Below are 20441 nucleotides of genomic sequence, written 5' to 3'. Positions count from 1 at the left end.
ATTGATTGAAAAAATAAATATACTATTGAACTTGGTCTCACTGTTTTCAGAGAGGAGGGAATGGGTGGGCTTGCTACTTTCAGGATTTATGAGCGGCCACAATTTTTTAACGTTACTTTCAGGGGGTCATTACTTTCGAAAGTTTACGGTATAAGTTAAAAGAGGAACTACATTATTTTATATGATCAAATATAAATCTTCACTGCATCTCTCACAGATGTCTCACATTTTTCAAACAGTTAAAATCTATATGTTGTGGTTCAATATTACCTAATGTTCTTTGGTACAATTTGTTATTTTCCTGTTTAACATACATCATTTTAATAACATATTACCATACAGCAGAGAAAGGAAAATATCAAACTTTACCAAGGGTAAAATTAAGCCACAACATACTCTGTATACCATTCATAGTCATGTAGTAATAATTTCCACTTCATACCTGCTTCTCTAAGCCTCTTGTCCACAGCTCCTGATCTTCCAACATTTTCACTTCCTGCCAAATCCACCTGTCACAAATATGGGTTATTGACTGAGGACGTAGCCATGACAAGATGACTGGAAATTGATCATGTTTTCTTCTTTTGCACACTTTTTACTGGACTGCGCTGCAGTCAAGGCCCCCTACCACCACCACCTCCCCCACTCCCCCCCCCCCCCCGCAAAAAAAGAGAAAATTAAAACAACTGGACTTGTTGCAAGGACTCCTCGTATAATGTATGTGCCAACCTATATACATGCATGACATTAGGAAAACAATTTTCTCGCAGGACAAGGAGTGAAATCTTACTTACCAAGTTCAGCTTTCCAATCTTCAGTAATTCCTCACCACTGACAGAATTCTCTTTGATGTGAATGGTAACCGAGAAAACGGAATGGGAACGACTAAAAAAAAGGAATTTAACAAAAATTTCTTCAATAAATTGTTTAAAAAACACCCACATCCCAGGCATTTTGCTCTACACTATAATTCCTTTAGTTGATTCAAAATACAATTTTTAACAGTTTCTCCTCACCCCACACCCCAACTCAATGCCTCTTTGAAGGAAGTTTCTTTGAGGCGAGAATTCTATTTTAACAAACAAAAAAATTCCTAAACCAGCAAAACATTTTCTTTCCAAGAAGAGCTCTTTGGGGGTTGACCTTTGCTAGATGTATCCTAACGATCCCAGCTGGCAAATTCCATATTCATGATGGTAAAACATCAGTGTTACTCAAATGTGTTAAGTATCAAGTGGATGATTCTGTGTTCTGTGTTCCTCTCAGAATTGTACTATGGACTCTAATCTCATCTATCCCATTCATAGATGGGGAACATGCAGTAAGACAGCAATGTTCAATCTTTTTTAGCCTAAACTTGTGCACAATGAAGTATATTTTACAGTGTCCAGCAGCCCATTTTTGATCAGGTCTTTCAGCAGAAATGTCAGGCTAAGGTCAACTTTGTTACAGAATGTATGACACAAACTGGCTTGCTTCTTTTCGATTGCAAATAATTATTACCCATCATCATAAAGTCAACTGAGGCTTCACTTGATACATAAAGAGGCTCTGTATGGTTACGGTTAAAATGGCCAATATACCATATCGGTCACAACATGCTTACCTTGAATGTGCGTTCATAAGAGTTGCTGCTGTTTGTCGCTTAGCTCTACCTCTTTCAAGAATGTTGTACACATCATCTTTGTCATGGACTACAAGCTCTTCCAGACCTTGGATGACGACTGAACCCTAAAGAAAAATACACCAAGTGTAAGAATAATGGTGAGTTGGGATGAACAATATTTTAACTTAAGCAGTACTAAAGGAGGCTTGGTAACACTAATCTTTTTTCAATCAGAAAAAAAAACAGCTTTTTTTTTTTTGATATTATAAGGCAAGGAGCTGTGGTCTAAGAAAAATTGTGGAGCCCAAAGGCTCCTAACCATGAAATCCTGGGTGCCCAGCAATTAAGCTTATATAAAAAAATAAGTTTTTCCAGTCGCCTCAAGACAAAAGTTAGTCGCCTGTGACACCTGGGCACTTCTAGAGCACAGCCCTGTAAGGCCCCATCCACAATACACCTATAAAATAAAGCTGTATTTTTCCTGGCATAGTGTGGACAGGGCCTAAATCTGTTTAGCACCGGCAGACTGGGTGTCTGTAATCAAACATCTACAATGTACTGTACATAAGTTATCAGAACCTGACAACAGAACATGCATTGCATGGTGGTAAAGGAAATATGAAAGACAGTTGTTATTTATACTATAATTTTATTTTGTTATTGTTCAAGCATGACAAGGTCAGGACTCTAAGAAAGGAGTCTTCAGGTACCAGAATGATATTTTCTTACCTTACGAGTTGAGTCTTCAAAAAGACGCATCTTTTGATTGTCCATACTCAAGCTCAGTAAATCAAATAGCTCTTCATTATATATCTCTAAAAATGAGACTCGGACAGAGAACTCACAGTCCTGAAAAACAATAATTAAAAATTTCATCATTTGCTCGTTCATCTCAATTCATTTTTTTTTAGCTTTCTGCTTCCTGTTTAACTGAATATCCATTATATGTATTTTTTTCTTAAAATAGCTGCTGAAAACTGAGTATCAACAAGGTCTGAACATTTCTTTTCAGTTTTGCTCAATGAAAACCACACTCCAAGATTAAGCATGAACTTAACTTACAGTTTGACTGTTCAATTTCTCTAGCAACTGATGCATGGTCCGTGGAATGATTCCAGCTGAAGGATCCTAGAATTGTATAAACAGAGTAAGAAAAGGAATTCAGAGAGATTTACATGTAGGAAGCAGGGATTTCATCAACTGACAAAGTTATGTAAGGGTGTGATCACTGGTGCAGTATATAAATTTCCAAGTACATTACATGTATATGTTAGTCATTGCTCTTAGCTGTTATGTTTCCAAGGATAAGTTATTCACCTCTTCCCAAGAACAATCTTCTTGACTTCTCTCTCCTTCCATGGTATATGTCTTCCCTGTTCCAGTCTGACCATAGCTAGAAGAGACAGATTACGCTTAATAAATAACTGCCCCTCTGTGTGGAACATATAAGCACCAAATCAAACGCTTTTAAATTCAAAGGTTTGGAAAGCACCATGTTAAAAGGTACAGTAGAACCCTGCCTTACCACAACCACATTAATACCACAACCTTGTTATTAAGGTCACTTTATCCTGGCCCAACCAAACACTCAGTCAGTCATTCTCTTATTTAAAGAACCCCTTTAATGCAGCTACCACTTTAATGCGGCTACCACTTTACGGCGGGGTTCCACTGTAAATGTACGTAAAATTTAAGACCTGACTTACGCAAAGATTGTACAGTTGTATCCCATGAGAACTTCATCTAAGATTGGCACAACAACTGAGCGATAAACATCAATCTGTTTGGTATCAGGGGCAAACACTCGATCAAATGTAAACGTCTTTGTTGTTGATGACAATGAGGAAGTGTTTGCAATGTCATGTTTAACAACTATTTCCCGCTTTGCTGGCTGGCACTTGACCACAGATGGCGAGCCTTCTTTGACCTCTTTTCCATTTCGGGGCCTACAATCACAAAACAATAACAATATTATTAAGAGATATCGATTTGGTGCTTGTACTCAGGAGCTGGGAGCCAGATGGTCAAATGAGTGCTTAGAATGTTCATTTTGTTACACTTGGGATCTGACAATGCATGGTCAGAGTTATGAGCCTGGATCCCAGAGGCTTAAATTTTTCTTGTAGAAAAATGTTTTTGTTAGCTCTTTTTGGTTGAGTATGAGAAAAGTTGAAGGCAGAAAATATAAAGTAACATAAAACCTGACTGAAAAGTTCAAAGAAACTGAGATCATAATTGATGCTGATCCTGGATTATGCTGTACCTAGTACTTTTGCAACTAAAGTCTTGATTTAAACTTTGCATTGAACAACTGGTGTCATGTTGTGTGCACTAAGGCACTTGACACTTTTTATTACAGTCACTTTGTCCCATGGTCACTTCACTCCAACCAAATGTTAGATCGCTCCACAATCAAAGTTACCTCACTCCATACAAACGTTGCCTTGCTCCATGTAAGAAATTAATGAAATATTGCCGTGAACTTTTTGTTTTGATGTTGGACTGATTTTGAAGAAGGCCAAGCTTACACGTACGTCAGTTCAGATTATTAACTTAATGCACTTTCCAGCTGTGTTTGCTTACATTTGGTAACACTAAAAATCATTTCATTCAATTATTTTCCTCAACATGAATTCTTATATGTTTTATCATACCTCTCAGTTAGTACGTGAGCTGTGATTGGTTAATTTTGCTAGCCGTGATCTACTGTATGGCCTGCTAAAATTCAAAGCTATTTTGTTGGCAAAATGTTTCGTGATTTATCATCAAGTGTTCTTACCTTTTTTAGCAAATAAAAGTTTAAAACATTCTTTTACTTCTGAAATTCTGCACTAAAACCTACTAATGACTTACGAGTCACTAAACAACGATTTCAAATTGAGTCGTTTTGCGTTCGAGGTACGTCAGAAATTTGAAGCTGTTCCGCGTGAATAGAAGTCGTTTCCGAACTCGTCAGACACACAGTAGAGATGCAATAAATATCCTACTAACCTCGTTTTCTCGATCCGTACTGTAAGTTACGGATCCTCGTTTTTTTCCCCTTCGATTCATGGTCCGCGCGCTTCGCGCTTGGGCTATAAATCGATGGGGAAAAACTTAGTCCGTAACTTACAGTAGGACCCTCGAACTCGGTTAGTAAGAGGTATGTAATCCCCCAAAAGCCACGATATAACACGGTAGGAATACGGGACGAAGTGTCCTTGCTAATTTGTATTGTTATCGGCCCTATAGTTTTGCTTACTCGTGAGAGTCGACAGGTATATAAAACCAGAAAACATGTCTAAAGATGGGTCGTGGATCGAGATGGGCGTTTTGGCTACATATTTCAAAATATATTTGACTTGATTTCACATTTTGCAAGAAACAAAGTGATGGCACAACCAACACAACGCATTAAGTCTGGCGCCATTTTGATTTGATGATTGATAGACGCATTCATAGCTTGATTTCCAAAGAGAATTCTTCATCAGATTCTTTCATCCAAATAAGCTTGTACATATCCCGACCGTATACGGTTTTAGAGCATGATTTATATGTATGTGCATATCTCTTCCGTTTAATCCATTTCTTCATGGATCAATGGACGGCCACTAAGACACGAAATAAGCTAACATAAAGAAGCCTGAAAGGAAGTCGGTAAGATCCTCTGTAGTGTTGAATGTAGCCATTTTGAACTTACCGACACCGAACAACCACTTGAATATTCTTTTCTTGCGGTGCTTTGCTTTTGACCATCTTGATTTCCCTCCTTAAAGAAAAAACAGTCTTGAACTTTGACAGATTTTACTTAAAATGGACGTAGTAGTTTTTTCTGATGACAAATTTGCTCAAGATCCTGAACTTCTCGCCTACTCGTTCGATTCGATTTCGGTGCCAGATTTGAACGGTCCAATGAAATTCAACGGCAAACGTCACATGCGGATGAGGTAAAACTTTCCCATAACACATTGCGAAGTTGCAAACTTCCATGTTTTGGTTTTTTTGTGGTCTGAAAGGAGAATAGAAAATTGTGTTTTTAAACCTGTAATTTTCAAATGCTCAGGACATGACTTTTCTATTCCCGTCCATAAATGGCACGGTGAAGCCAAGAGAAAGAAGCGGCCACATAGCGGCTCATTTTGATGGCTATTTAGTCATCTGGGGAGGCTACTACAACGTAAGCTTGCGTATTAATGGGAGGTGGTGTAGATAAGCTAAGCTTTTCTGTAAAGCTTGATAGTAAAGATGAAAAATTAGCGTTGTTAATTAGTTTGTATTAAGTCAGAAATTCGGTGGAATAGGCGGCAAGAATTCCGTTATTATGCGTACAATTTCAAGTCGTGTTCTTATCACGAGTACCGTGGGGTGGATGAAGGGGTGGATTAAGTGTATTTTCCGCTTGTTTCGACTATCCAATCCAGTTTAAGCCCAGTTTACCTATGAATATAATATGCCCCATCTCCAAATTAATTTTTACCGTTTACTGGATGACTGATGAGGTTTTATGCGATCTCTAGAACCGTGGTTCCAAAGGCTGGTGACACTTACAGATCGAGCTGCATGGATCAATAATTGTTTTATTATAAGCTCTCATAATATTGAAATTATAAAATAAAAATGTAATTAATTTATATGTAATGTAGGTGAAATCAGTCTAATCTGAACACTGAATGGAAACTTTGTTTATTGCTGAAACATTTTCCTTTCCCTCAGTTTTTTGATCAGCTTTTCCATTTATTTTAATACGTCATTTTTTTTTGGGGGGGGGGTACTCCCTTATATGAGCTATATAGGTATGTGCAGCCCCAAAGGGAATGGTTTTTCAGCCTTTGTGGTCATAAATAGGGCATTGATTTAGGCCTTTTTGGTGGTAAATAGGCTATGGTTTTTGCTCTCTAGTCCTGATATGGGCATGTTTTCAAGAAGAAGCCACTGTTTTATCATTATCGAAAAGAAAACCAACAAAAGCCCTTCACAAATTATGTTTACGGCAATTTAACATTGGTCTGAACTACGGAACTAATTATAAGGCAGGTCTGAACCAGGTGTTGATATAAAGGTCAGGTCATAAAAAGCGTTTCCAATTTTTGGTCAGGTCAGAAATAGGGTAGGGAAAATCACAGATTTTGGTCATAAATAGGGTAAAAGTTTTGGGAAGTGGGCTGCACACCCCCACCCAAATTTTCTGGGAGTACCCCCCCTTGGGTATGTCCTCAGCCTCATCTGTAGATGTTTTGGTGTTCTGTACTTACATCATCCTCATTTGTGTGCTTTTGTAATCGGAAATGGGGTCAATGCAAACCTATTCAAGACAATATTACAATACATTTTCAATTCTATATCCAATTTTTATGAGAACGCTATTACCTTTTTAAGTTTTTAAATTTTTTAAACATTTCAGCGTATCTTTTAAAGTAGTTAGTTTTTTTATAGATATATATTATTTATACATGCTCTTTTTATTTTACGTTATACAGGGCCCCCGTTGATACCAGTCCTGCGACTGAAGGGGTCACCCTGTTTAAATATTGATTATTATTATTATTATTATTATATAACTGCTGTAGTGATGCAACCACAACAGTGATATACAAATGTAATATTATTATTAGTGATCTACACATTTAACAATTATTCGCCAAAGGCAAAGTGAACATTGGTGAATATTCACCGAGACAAAGTCAAGGTGAATATTCACCAATGTTCACTGAGCCTGAGGCGGATAATTGTTTTAGAATAATTTTCAGAGGTGAATATCAAGGACTACAAAATAACAGACTAAAACATAAAAACACAGACGCAATTGTTCGTGTGCATAAAAGTATGCAGCCGTAGTTTTAATAATAAGCTTACATGTACATTGATTGTCAATCAATTTACTCATCAAGTTCGGCAGTAAAACAAACAAGCGAAACAATACGAAAAATGAATTCATCTGGTACCTTTGTTTTATCGTTGTTGACTTCATTCACAGTTGTCATCATTGCCTAAAAGTGAGTAGCTTTATTTTGAAGAAAAATAAATTTCGGTCAATCGATCTGACCTGCTGGCGATCAACGTAACCACTGCGTCTACGATTGTTAAAAGCCTTGAATAGGAGTTCTTTAAAAGATTTTTGGTCCAAGGGCAACAGCAGTCATTTTGAAAATTCTCCATCCTTTCAAATATCCTCGACTTGGAGTGATGTCTTTCAAATAAATGAAAACTTCATTCAGCGACTGCCCGCCATGTTTACTTGCCAAGATGGCAAAGATGGCAAGCTTAGTAACCAAGCTCTAGCAGGGTGAATATAGCATCATATGATGAGCTTTTTGACCAATCAGAATGTCCCATTCTTATGTTTACCTCTGGAAATTATACTAAAGCAAAATATCCAATCATATATCCTAGAACAGAGATGGAGAAAGAAATGTATATTATTATTATTAATGTTATTATTATTAATATTATTTTTATTAATATTATTATTATTATTATTATTATTATTGTTATAATTAATCTTATAGTTTGTGATACTGGAGCTGTTTAGGTCATCAAGCTTGTCCTCTTACTGGTAATTGCTGCGTGTATTTTGACCTGTATAGGGAGATCCTGAGGAGCCAGTTCCTGGATTTCATATTGTGCCTGACAAGTATCATCCAAGCAATGAGGTCTGGCTCTACTGCATTGAGACTTCTTCATGGTAATGTTCAAGCAGCTTTTAATACAAATGTTTTGACAAGTTTCTCTTATCTCTTAAAGTTATTGGGAGGCAACTGTATTCTTATAATCTGCAGAGAGATTTAGCCTAGGTTGTTGCCATGGACAGTTGGTGGCTGACACATGTTTGTTCATGAACTTTTGGCTAGGTAAAGTTATTGCGATGTGCTATTGATGACATTGGTGGGTGTGAGGACGATTTTCAGGGGTGAGGAGAGAGATGTATGTTGATGACTAGTCAAAGTCAAACAGTATTCTGCTGCCTTTCAACGTCTGTCAAAAATTGGAAACAGTACAGGTTACAAATTTATTTACTGAGTGCTAATATTTCTTGATGTGTGCTGTTTATTGGTGATATTGTTTGTAGGAAACACATTGAAACAAGTGGAGACACTCCGCCACCCATGTCAGGATCATCAGCTTCTGTTATTGGTGATAAACATATGTACATATTTGCTGGACATTACAGTAGCGGACCTTCTTCCTCAGTAAGTTTCATGTAAAGTAGTAGAGGCCAAGTCACCTGACATTTTCATGGATTGAGTGAATCTTTGAGGTATCCAAAGCAACCTTTGAGAGATGGAACTACTTGGGATGCTAGACTGATGGAAAGTGAAAATTGATTTTCCAACCAAAATACTTTAAGTTTCATTAAAAAGAGTGGCGAGAAATTTATAATTATGAGGCAGAAGAAAAATTCAAAAAAAATTCAAAATGATGTTGATTTTTAACTTGTTCATACAAGTGCATGTGCAGTGATTTTGTTACTGTTGAAAAAACAACAGCTAGTTATTTAATTTGTTCAAGCCCCCCTGATTGATTAATTAATGATTGATTATTCTTAAACATATGGGTGAGATTACCTAGCCGGTCATTATCTCTGTGGCAGGTTTTTGTTTTAGATTTAAAATCATTTGTATGGCAAAATGTAACTGGCAGGATAACAGGGACTCCTCCATCAGACAGGGACAAGCTGTGCTGTTGGACTCACAATGATTTGTAAGTGATTACTCACAGTGGTCCTTGACTCCTGGAGTTGTGAAATCATTTTCTGTGTTTTACCAGTAGCCCAAAAAGCAGCATTTTTCATTTTCTAGCTACAACTTGAAGGTTTTAAATATTATTTGATTTTACAGAATATTCTATTTTGGAGGATATGGACCAGCCCCTGACCCTGACAGAGTAGAGGCATGTTGTGGATATTTCATATTTAACACAGGTTCCGAGGAGCAGTTCACTGTAAGTAAATTAACTTCACGACTGAGCAATTTAGTCCATTTTGTATATTAGCAGGTTATTTCATATTTTGAACAGCTTGATCACGACATGTGAAGTGCTCTTTTATCATTTTGTAAGAGTCATGCATATATGTACAGTAACTGTCTATTTATTCAATGATATGTTCCATTCAAAACTAAACTGAGCACTGAGGAAGGGTTAGGTCTGAAATGTCCACTATAAAACTGAGTTTAATTTAGCCCTGAAATATGATTATAATTTACAACTTTTGACTGTTCACTGTGCCACGCAGCCACTGATCCTTCTGGATTACCAATATTTATAAATAAATCATAATTCTTAGTGCACATGAATCATTAATGAGTTGATCATGAGGAAGGAATGCCCATTATGTTAGCCTGAAGTAGGACTATTTCAACAAAATGATGTGAACAAATTGTATGGTATTTTTGATATGTCTATTAGGATAACAGAGGATGGAATAGTCATTTGTTTGTTTTGGATACAAGTAATTTAACATGGAGCCAACCAAAAGCAAAGGTTGTATGATTAAATTAAATGGGAATTCATTAAATACAGACGTGATTAATGGGTGATTCCAGAAAATATCCATACCCTACCACGGGCGGCATGAACATTTTAACCCCCCTTGCTTTTGGAAATTCCAAAATGCTCTACCCCCCATGCCTCTGAATTCCAAACACGTTAACCCCTGCCCCCCTCTGGAATTTCCAATTTTTTTAAGACCCTTTGAAATTCCTGTCTGACTGCCTAAAACTCCTAATGAACAGGAAACTTGTGCTTATTCCCCCTCCAGGAAAATTCTGCTCACAACTTTCAGTCAAGCAAAGAAGTAACTAAGTTTTTAATGTTTAATAAAGTACACTGTAGCTTTCCCTTCTAAGTGTTATCTTTAAATTGCTTACCTCCAAATAAAACTTTTTGTTTTCCATTCATTAGCTGTATATTTTAAGGAGAGTAGATCATATTGATACCAGTGGAAGAAAAAAGTAAAGTTCATGATGTGCCGTCACCGGCCATATTCAAAATTTCGTTCATTGAGTTACTCCTGACTACTAGTAATGCAGCCTAGTACAAATCTGTGAGATGTTCCATTTGGAAACCAGAGACTGGTGCACGTTTTTTGCATGCAACAAGATCGTCAATTTAACAAATGGTAAATGCCATAGCGTGCACTATTGAGTTATGGATGCACGCAGGAGGTTGCTAAGCACGAAAGAAGTGTAAGGGTCGCACGAGCGATCGCCTCTTGCGACTCTAGCTTCTTGAGTGCTTAGCAAACCTCTCAAGTGCATCCATAACTCAATAGTGCACGCTATGGCGTTTACCATTTGTTTTATAACATAACATTGAGACATTGGAACAACAGAAGTCCTTTTATTGAGCTACATCACAAAAAAATGTTCATGTAGTCTTACATGACAAGAGAAAACAAGTGCACGAAAATTCATTCACGACAACTGACTGCACACCAGTAACTCGATAAAGTTTCATCTTCAGACAACTGTGAAGACAGTTTCGCATTTCTGGCAGAAGGACGTCAGCCATTACTTTGGAAACAATGTCTGTCAAAAGATTTGCTTTGTAAACATTAGCACACACGTCATCAGCGTACACCCATGGGCAAATAGTAGACGCTAAATTAACCAATCAGCGCGCGCTTTGCTTTAGTTATGTTATAACAATAATTTTAAATTGGTAAGAAACACAGATATCTTTTGTTTACATTTTATCAATCTTCAGACTAATTCATCAACTTTGAGGCCTCCTCGATGTTGAGCTTGCTGCGCAGCCCATCCGATCACTCATCCCTGCCTGAATGATCTTTATCATGCTTCCGCAGTTGGTTCGTGCTTGATTTACAAACTAGCAAACTTAACAGATAAGTGATTTCAAGCGAAGCTTTCACCATCTTCCCTCTCTGGAAATTTAGAGCTGAAACCCCTCATGCTTTTGGAATTCCAAACTGTGTTACTCCCCCCCCCCCCCCCCCCCCATACCTTCCGAATTCCAGTCCAAGAAACTGCTCTCTCCCTCAGAATTCCAAGATACCACCTGTGGTATGGGTATGGATATTTTCTGGAATCACCCAATGGCTACAAAGTCAAGTAACCATTTAGTTCAGAGTGCCAGTGGCAACCAATCAGACAGCCCTATTGCTGTGCTATGTTTTCCAAGAAGTGGACCGAGCACTGTGTGAAAATTATGATCCTGTACATTTTTTAGTCATTCTATGGCTTGTTTTCCAACAATTTAAAATGCATCTATGGAAAATATTCTTTTTGATATCATCCAACTGTCTACAACTTTTCCTTCTTCAGTTGTGACAATGTCAGACATGAGTGGACAGTAAACACTTAGTTAGCTGGCAATCAGAATTGTGCACTTGAAGTTTACAGTGTCTCTCTGATCCACAATCATGGTGTTCATCTTTTTTCATTCTGTGTTTAATAAGTCTCTTATTAACCAAGTTTATACATGACTGTTCTGGGAGATATTGGTTTTTTTGGTAGACCTCGCTGGACTTGGTCTGAACTGTCAAGACCTTGAGCAGGTATTCTCTTAGTACCACCCTTGCTCTTGGTAATTAAAAATAGGATTTTTTTTGTGATGTATGTAGGGAAACTTCTAAATTAAAGTTAAAAAAGGTATCTAAAATGGAGCTACATGTATGCAACTTAAACAAATAAATACTCACACAGCAAAACAACCACAACAACAAAACAGACAAAAACAGTCATCTTGCCACTTATACGTTATGTTGGTCCTGATCTTTAGCTTTGCTTTTTTTTCCTAGGGTAGAGCTCCCACTCCAAGAGCAGCTCAAGCTGCAGCTAAACTGGGAAATATTGCCTATATTTTTGGTGGAAGATATTTGGTAACAGTATTAATTTATTTTTCCAAAAAACAATGACAAAGTTACTTGAATGTCCATAGAGTCATAGAAAAGTCCCTCAAATTCAATGGTTGAATATTTTATGAAGCTTGATTTTTCTTTTCCCTTTGTTGAAATCTCAACATTTCAATCATGCATTTTCAAGAGGCATGATCCCATTGAGACAATTAAGAGTAGACATCATATTATATAATTATGCAACCTTAGGGAAGACAATGATGTTATCAGCCAAATATATACAGTTCAACCTCGCTATTTCAACCTCCAAGGGAAACAAAAAATAGTTTGATATAGCGGGAGTTCAAATTAGCCAATAGTGTTAAATGACTGAAGGGCGAATTCAAGGGAAATAGTTTAGGGTTTGAAATAACAGGGAATTCGAAATAACTGAGTTTGAATTAGCGGGGTCCAACTGTAGTTTATTTAATGTTTATATCTTAACAGGAAAGACGACGGAATGATTTGCATGCTCTTGATATGGACACCTTAGAGTGGAGTGATAGGTAAATATATTTCTCTATATTTGTGAATCATGACAGACCTCACGCTATTACCAAGTAGGGTAAATCCTTTAGTGGCCAAGCTTCCTGTATGAGGGGGGTGGGGGGGCTTGTTGTGAAAGAATACTTTGTCCAATTAATAGCACACTTGTGGCAAAGTGGGGTTGCTGTAAGGGAGCACTTCCTGATTCCTGCATTGGGAGCAATGGTGGTGGTAGTGGGGTGCGGGGGCAGTTGGCAAAGGTGGGGTTGCTGTGAGGGAGCACCTCCTGCTTCCTGCATTGGGAGCAATGGTGGTAGTTGTGGGGCGGGGGGCAATTTGCAAAGGTGGGGTTGCTGCAAGGGAGCACTTCTTGCTTCCAGCATTGGGAGCAATGGTGGTGGTAGTGGGGTGCGGGGGCAGTTGGTAAAGGTGGGGTTGCTGCAAGGGAGCACCTCCTGCTTCCTGCATTGGGAGCAATGGTGGTGGTAGTGGGGTGCGGGGGCAGTTGGCAAAGGTGGGGTTGCTGTTAGGGAACACTTCCTGCTTCCTGCATTGGGAGCAATGGTGGTGGTAGTGGGGTGCGGCGGCAGTTGGCAAAGTTGGGGTTGCTGTTAGGGAACACTTCCTGCTTCCTGCATTGGAAGCAATGGTGGTGGTAGTGGGGTGCGGGGGCAGTTGGCAAAGGTGGGGTTGCTGTTAGGGAACACTTCCTGATTCCTGCATTGGGAGCAATAGTGGTGGTAGTGCGGTGCGGGGGCAGTTGGCAAAGGTGGGGTTGCTGTTTGGGAACACTTCCTGCTTCCTGCATTGGGAGCAATGGTGGTGGTAGTGGGGGGTGGGGGCAGTTGGCAAAGGTGGGGTTGCTGTTAGGGAACACTTCCTGCTTCCTGCATTGGGAGCAATGGTGGTGGTAGTGGGGTGCGGGGGCAGTTGGCAAAGGTGGGGTTGCTGTTAGGGAACACTTCCTGCTTCCAGCATTGGGAACAATGGTGGTGGTAGTGGGGGTGGGGGCAGTTGGTAGAGGTGGGGTTGCTGTAAGGGAGCACTTCCTGCTTCCAGCATTGGGAGCAATGGTGGTGGTGGTGGGGGGTGGGTGCATATAACACTTACCTCACTTAAAATATTTTGGAGTATTGTCATCCCATACCCCAAAACGAAACAGGCTTCTTGTTTACAAATTACAGGAAGACTTAATGTCTTTTTTTAATTATGTTGTAATTACAAAAGAATGATGTTTTGAATTCTAGTATTCCAACAACAGGCAATGTTCCTGAAGGAAGAACATGGCATTCTCTCTCTGCTGCTAGTGACAAACATTTGTTTCTTTATGGAGGTTTCAACAATGTGGAAGAAGCATTAGGTGATATTTAAAATCTTTTACAGTCAAATTAAACAGCTGAATAGAAGTCTCTTGTGTGAAACTGAAATAGAGTTGTTTTGATACCTTGAATAAAATGCTGCAAGAAAAACTGAATAATTATTGACAGTGAAACCCCTGGTAATGTCCACCTCTCTGCAATGGCCCATGTTTTCAGTGCAGGAGTTTGCACATCTGCTCACTCTTATTTTGTCCCAAAAATGTATATTTAAAACATTTCACTGATCCTTATGCAAACCATGACAACAGTGGCGACTCAAATGTTGAACAGAACAGTAATGTATCTTTATACATGTACATTTTTCCTCCTGTCCTCTGCAAACTGAGCACAACATGAAATGACCAGTTTCTAAGTATTTTGTAGAACATGATTCAAGACATATTTTTTTGTCATTCCACTTGGAAATGAACCTGTTTGTGTGCTACTTAAGTACAGTAGACACCAATCTCCAAGTGCTAGCCTTTGTCCAGACGTCTTGTGTTTCTACTGTATTCTATATATTTAATGTCTACATGCAGGCTACCAAGCACTTGGTCAACTTGGAAAGGCTTGGATCACAAGTGAAATTGTGCCTTCATATAGCAACATGCAAACAAGGAAATTGAATGAGCAATGTTGATAATTTTTTGTCTGTTTATGTCCTCTAGGCCTCAGTGTCAAGCTAAATTTAAGTTTACTGTATTCAGTAGCCTACATGAATATTGTATGTATTGCCAAATGATTACAATGTAGGTGGAACTGTTGTAGTTACTGTATGTTAACAATGATTATGCTCCCTTTTGTCAGGTGACGCTTATATTCTGGACACTTTAACAATGATCTGGTTTCAATTGAGTGTTCCTTCAATTCAAGGGTAATGCAAGCAAATGACTCTTCATTAGTAAGCGATAATGGTACTCAAAGATTATCAACTAGTCAGCTATTTAGCTGTGATGGAAGATTTGGCAGGAGGCCCTTCCAAGTGGCTGTCCACCGGACCAAGTGGCGAGGAATTGCTGATAAACAGTGTGCCAGCTATGGGCACCAATAGGATAGAGGATGATGATGAATTGTATCACAATTAAACTCCACTTATAATGTTAAGATTGGGTGTTCATGCACCTGTTTGTCCGCATGTAATTGGCATGCAAACATGTGGGTGTCAGGAAGTTGTCCAATTAATAAAACTGGTACCTGTAATTTGGAAACGTTTGCCATTTACACATCAATTACATGCACTTACATCATATTCATTTGGTAAATATAATGTTCAAAACCCCATTTCGAGGTTAACATTAATTTGTGACTTTTTTCTTGTCAGTTCACCAGTGAGTCGTATGTGGCATACAGCTTGTAGTTCCTCTTCACCTGGAGAAGTTGTTCTTTTTGGTGGTTGTGCTACATCAGTATTAAGCCTTGAACCGGTAATCATTTAATTATCTTAAGTTAATATGCTTATAAAACATGTTATCCTGCACCCGTATAGAAATCTAGCTCAATATGTGGAGACTCCTTTAGGGTTTCGTACAAGAAAGTGCAAATCATGCTGCAACGTCTTGAAGAAGAAGAGTAGTAAGAAAAGTCTTCAGTTGACTATTGTTTGATTCAGTCAATCAATCAATCAATCAATCAGGCAAGCAATCAGTCAATCAATCAATCAATCAATCAATCAATCAATCGCTCTTAATTAAGTGTCCATGGTATTTTGTTCTTCTGTGATAATAATTAGTGAGCACACTGTAAATGAAGAAAAAAAATGTAAATAGAACCAAGCACTTGTTGAAAGTCAGTCCCAGCCAATTGGTGGCTGACCAGTTTTATTTACAAGATGTCACGAAGTTGATTCGGAACCACCCAACACAAAGCCAGCTAGCAGCAGGGAGAAGGATTTGAACAATGGACCTCCGAATTACAAATCCATCATCCTAAATGCTACGCCTTGCTGCCTTGACAAGGCTTTTTTAATTTCGTTTTACACCACTGACAATCACAACAGGAAAATGTTAACTCACTGCAGCTAAGAGTACATTTCATGATTAGTGAGTAAAAACTATTATATGAATTTCTTGGCTTGTATTTAGGAATCTGCTATCATCAGATGGCAAGTGCTGGTTTCCTCCTATTCCCGTAAAAAGTATTGCCTGTTGTTTAACATGTAGTCTTTAGGTCTGTCAGAAATCTCAGCATCACTTGTCAATAACAATAGCTCAGCTGGCCTGATTTTTTTTTGCAAAAATAGCGCAAGTCTACAAAGAGGTGCGGTTCGTAGAGGTCACCTTTGGTGTTTTACTTTTTTTTTCAGGAACATCTTGACAGTATCCTGATCTTTAGGTTTACACCCCAGCCTCTGTACTGGTAAGAAATGTATTTGTAACATTTCATTGCTTTAGAGTGATTTCTTCATTGTATTTCCAATTTCTAAAATATCCATACTTCCCCCACGAAAGGGATTTTTTTCCAAGACCCCCACCCCCTTTTGAAATTCCAATTAAGCTTCATCATACATTTTTAAAATTTTTGGTCTTAGAGACCCCTCTCCCCCCCCCCCCCCCCCCCAACCTTCTAGGAAATTCCAATCCCTTCTGTCAGGGGAGTATGGATATTTTCTGGAACTGCACATTGACAAAAAGAACAGTAATGCACAAATTTTTAATGTTTAATAATAGCAAGGTTAAATTTGTTGGAGTAGATAAGCAAACTTTATGGGCTGGTCATGCACACAATACACATCTATTCAGATATTTGAACATTGGGCAAAGAGAGGTATACAACATAAAAAGTCATAGTTATGAATAGAAGGATATGACCATCTGTAGATGGTGTATATCACAAACTCATAAATTGACCTGGTCCTAGCTCAGTTAGTAGAGCAATATGCATCGGTATTATTATAGCTCATGGTTTTGAATTCTGTTCAAACCTGACTTTTTCCAGGCTTTAGTTGTGCTACTATCTCTCAAAGTTGTATATTCAGAACTGCAAATTCATGTGGTATAAATATGCATTCCCTGACAGTGTATAACATGCATTAGAACTGCACTGTGTAATGCTTGAGGTTTTGATGTAGATGTGTACACCCTTTTCTCTTGTCTACATGTTTTTGAAAAGGTACAGTCCAGTTCCTAAGTGAGAAGATCTAAAGCACAGTCAATCAATTAATTTTGGTGACTATTGTCAAAGTGAGTCAGTGACTACCTTTTTCTTTCCCTGTCAGGTTGTGTGCTGATACAGTTGTGAAGTGTTATTCAACTCTGCAAAAGCAACTCAAGATGCTTCCAAAAAACCTTGTAATGTCACTCTTCTTGCACAGACGACTAAAGGCTATTGGAAAGATGTAGATCATATAGAAACACTTGTCGATCACAGTAACACCAAGTGTGATGAAGCTCTGTGATTAAATTCTGTTCCATAACCCTAGGCACAAACAAACTAGGTTAGGTGACAGCACCCATTTCTTCTGTGAGAAGAGGAACAGGCTATGGCATCTCATGCCCAACACCCTAGCAGGCTTGAGTGTATTTCTGGAGTCCTTGACCCCACCCATGGAAGCACCCATTATCTCACCAAAAGTTACTGTTAGTGCAGTAGAGTGGCTAATGCACTGAAGTGGGTGCTTCCCTACAAGGTTTGTTTAACACAATTGTTGGACCAGCACAGCATAATGCAGTAGCCATGTTAAGACATGGTGTCATGGTAAAGGATCAAAATAATAATGGAGTTTTGATGTGCCTGAATTTTGTGATGTTGCTTGTGGTATTGCTGTGCAATATTGTGAATAAAGAATTTTTATTGTATCTAGACAAATGACAATTGTGCAGCATGCTAGTAAATAAACACATAAAGCTACCACTGGATTTAACAAATGTTAAAAGCCACTATGAACGACAAGCTTTAGATTGAACAAATAATTTAACAATTCAAAATAGCAAGTTACATGTTGAATGTAAAAGGTAAATGAAGTCATGTCTAGTTTTGAGAATAAACTATTTTTTATAGTTACTTCAAGAGAGACTTCATCTCACTGCATTGCTTTTGTCAACTGCTCTATGCAAGGAAACATGTCAAGGGAAAAGTGCAGTTGTTTTTAATTCTCCTTTTCATCTCTAATGCTCTCAATCACAAAATATATGTGATAATTCTCTCAGTCTATGAAAGGACTTTAATTATATAATTTTGCGGACTTTCCTTATCTTGAGAATACAATTTACTATGGTAACCAGCAGAAGCATGTAATTATGCTTCTGTACCAGTAATAGTTGAAATTTTATTTTGATTCCTCTTTAAACAAAAAGGGCCTTATTCTCTCATTTTTGTGATACCATAATTAGTACTTTTGGTAAGTCCTAGTACCTACCAGAGCTCAGGGAGCAGGTATTCTGTTGTGCCTATCCAGTTCAAATGTGAGCATGTTTTCAAACATTGTCCTTTAGAGGGCCTCCTGTAGGGATGGTGGGTGATGCCCCCAAAGCAGCGGGAGCTACCTCCAAATCATATAATATGTAATTTGAAAGCAGTGCCATTGCCTTCAAGAATGAGCCTCTCTCATTTCAGAGAATGAGTTCACTAAGTCTCAATCATAAATTAACCAGATTTAACCCTTTCCCAAATGAATATATGTGTTTTCTTCACATATTTGAAATGACAATGCAATGCACTAGTAGTCTTGTCTGCAGCTGAAAATCCTCTTAGTCTGATTAAAACTCCTCTACAAGCTATAAATTAGTGTAATCTCAACCCGTTTCAAAGAGAGTTTTCATCTGACGAGATTTTCAGCCGTAGATAAGAAGACTGCTTTGTGGCAAAACTTTCAGAGTAAAACTTTCATTGAAACTTGGTCTCTCAAAAAAGTGCAAGAACAAGTTTGACTGTCTCATTAATCAAATGTTCTTTATTAATGAGCTGAGACCAAGTCTCAATGTACAGTCAGACTCAATTTGTGCAAAAGTTTTTAATCATTATTAATTATGTTATTCTTGCATGCATTTTATTGTTCTGAACACCCCTTTTTTACATTTTCATACTTTACATACTTTTACTTCTTTGCTTTATATTTATACTTATGCAAAAATTTTTACCTCTACTTTTAAGCTCAATAATGACTGAAGTTCGGTTGAAACGTCACGCTCTTTTACCCATGGTTTTTACTTCAAATTGTTTTTAAAAGCCTTTACTTATACACGTAAGTATTTTTCTCACCAAATTTAACAAGCTATCAGAATTAGTTTTGCTAGACAGAGCACTCCAGTATTATGGTTTTGTTTGCAGGTCTTTGTTATAATCTAGTGGATAACAGTACCAAAACAATTATTTTTTTCATCAAAACTATAACAAAATTCTCGAGTGTGATTGGCTATCAGCAGCCCGATTTGGGCATTAATTGGACGGGTGTACGTGTTATGCTTGTAATTGGACAGTACGCGTCATTTTTCACACGCTGTTGCTGTGCACTTAGTGGAGTAACCTGCTGGGTTTTTCAGCATTCATAATGACGTCTAAAAATCGTTCAGCACTCAATCGATGGTTTGTTCGTTTGTTGAATTTTGTCATAGTTTTGATTAATTGGTAACAGGACATCGTTTCATCGAATTCAGTCTGTTATCATACTCGTGATTAACAAATCAGACTCCCGCTTTGCGGTCATCCAATTTTGTTAATCACTGGTATGATTACAAACCGAATTGGATTCCACTTAGTCCATTACCATTACTAACTTAATTTGCATAAAACATTTGTACAAATTAATCACATGACAAAGGCAGCTCAGCATTCCTGTAAATGTTTGATGACCCACTACCTAAATTTGGACTTTGGTATTAAAAGTATGCAAAATAATTTATTTACAGCACTTTGCAAAAAACGTTACATCTCGTTAAAAAATAATGCTCTGGTCGGCCCCTACAAACATTTCACATTTACAATACTTCGCCATCTATTGGGGAACTTTGCCAGTTTAGAGAACAGGAAGGATGGCGAATTTTCACTTCTGTCACAATATTCTTATGACTGATAATTCTTGTAAAGACCCTTAAGTACATATATATATACTAGTTATGCAACACTTTCGAATGGTATATCACACGAGTCACTTGCTTTTTCTCAGTGTACACACAACTCTAGACGAGTGTGTATACGGTCAAGAAAATACAAGTGACTTGTGGCC

At 38.0% G+C, this 20441-nt stretch overlaps 2 protein-coding genes across 5 annotated transcripts in view; one reads left to right on the top strand and one right to left on the bottom strand.

The window, feature by feature from the left end:
- LOC145477976 (kinesin-like protein KIF11) overlaps nt 1–5469 on the bottom strand; it is a 24881-nt gene extending 19412 nt beyond the window's left edge. Inside the window, exons 1-8 of the mRNA XM_081455858.1 lie at nt 5286–5469; nt 3313–3552; nt 2924–2999; nt 2669–2734; nt 2336–2455; nt 1607–1731; nt 795–885; nt 443–509 (exon numbers count right to left, since the gene is read on the bottom strand). Of these exons, the coding sequence (XP_081311984.1) occupies nt 443–509; nt 795–885; nt 1607–1731; nt 2336–2455; nt 2669–2734; nt 2924–2999; nt 3313–3552; nt 5286–5341 (841 nt within the window). The 5' untranslated portion in view covers nt 5342–5469. The remainder of the gene's footprint in view (nt 1–442; nt 510–794; nt 886–1606; nt 1732–2335; nt 2456–2668; nt 2735–2923; nt 3000–3312; nt 3553–5285) is intronic.
- A 62-nt stretch (nt 5470–5531) lies between these two features.
- On the top strand, nt 5532–20363 carry LOC145477966 (kelch domain-containing protein 2-like). Of its 4 annotated transcripts, none has more exons than XM_081455846.1 (13): nt 5532–5762; nt 8170–8267; nt 8652–8772; nt 9174–9283; nt 9421–9523; nt 9989–10063; nt 12342–12422; nt 12885–12943; nt 14171–14283; nt 15089–15155; nt 15603–15705; nt 16584–16636; nt 17496–20363. In XM_081455846.1, exons 1-13 carry the CDS (start codon nt 5652–5654, stop codon nt 17617–17619), a joined length of 1218 nt encoding a protein of 405 aa, XP_081311972.1. In that variant the 5' UTR covers nt 5532–5651; the 3' UTR covers nt 17620–20363. The 4 variants fall into 4 exon arrangements, with proteins under 4 accessions (XP_081311972.1, XP_081311974.1, XP_081311975.1 ...); XM_081455848.1 differs by having other exon boundaries at nt 5672–5762; nt 9224–9283; XM_081455849.1 differs by lacking the exon at nt 5532–5762 and adding an exon at nt 8434–8492 and having other exon boundaries at nt 8189–8267; nt 9224–9283.
- The last annotated feature ends 78 nt before the right edge of the window (nt 20364–20441 follow it).

Source organism: Orbicella franksi, chromosome 2, assembly GCF_964199315.1.
Source record: "Orbicella franksi chromosome 2, jaOrbFran1.1, whole genome shotgun sequence".
Classification (NCBI taxonomy): Eukaryota; Metazoa; Cnidaria; class Anthozoa; order Scleractinia; family Merulinidae; genus Orbicella; species Orbicella franksi.
The sequence above is the reverse complement of the archived record's forward strand: the minus strand, read 5'-3'. Positions and strand labels throughout refer to the sequence as shown.

Coding starts and splice junctions, on each gene's coding strand:
- LOC145477966 (XM_081455846.1), top strand. CDS start 5,652: ATGACTTTTCTATTCCCGTCCATAAATGGCACGGTGAAGCCAAGAGAA. Junction 8,773..9,173: donor GTAGCGGACCTTCTTCCTCA/GTAAGTTTCATG, acceptor TCTCTGTGGCAG/GTTTTTGTTTTAGATTTAAA. Junction 15,706..16,583: donor CAGTATTAAGCCTTGAACCG/GTAATCATTTAA, acceptor TTTTTTTTTCAG/GAACATCTTGACAGTATCCT.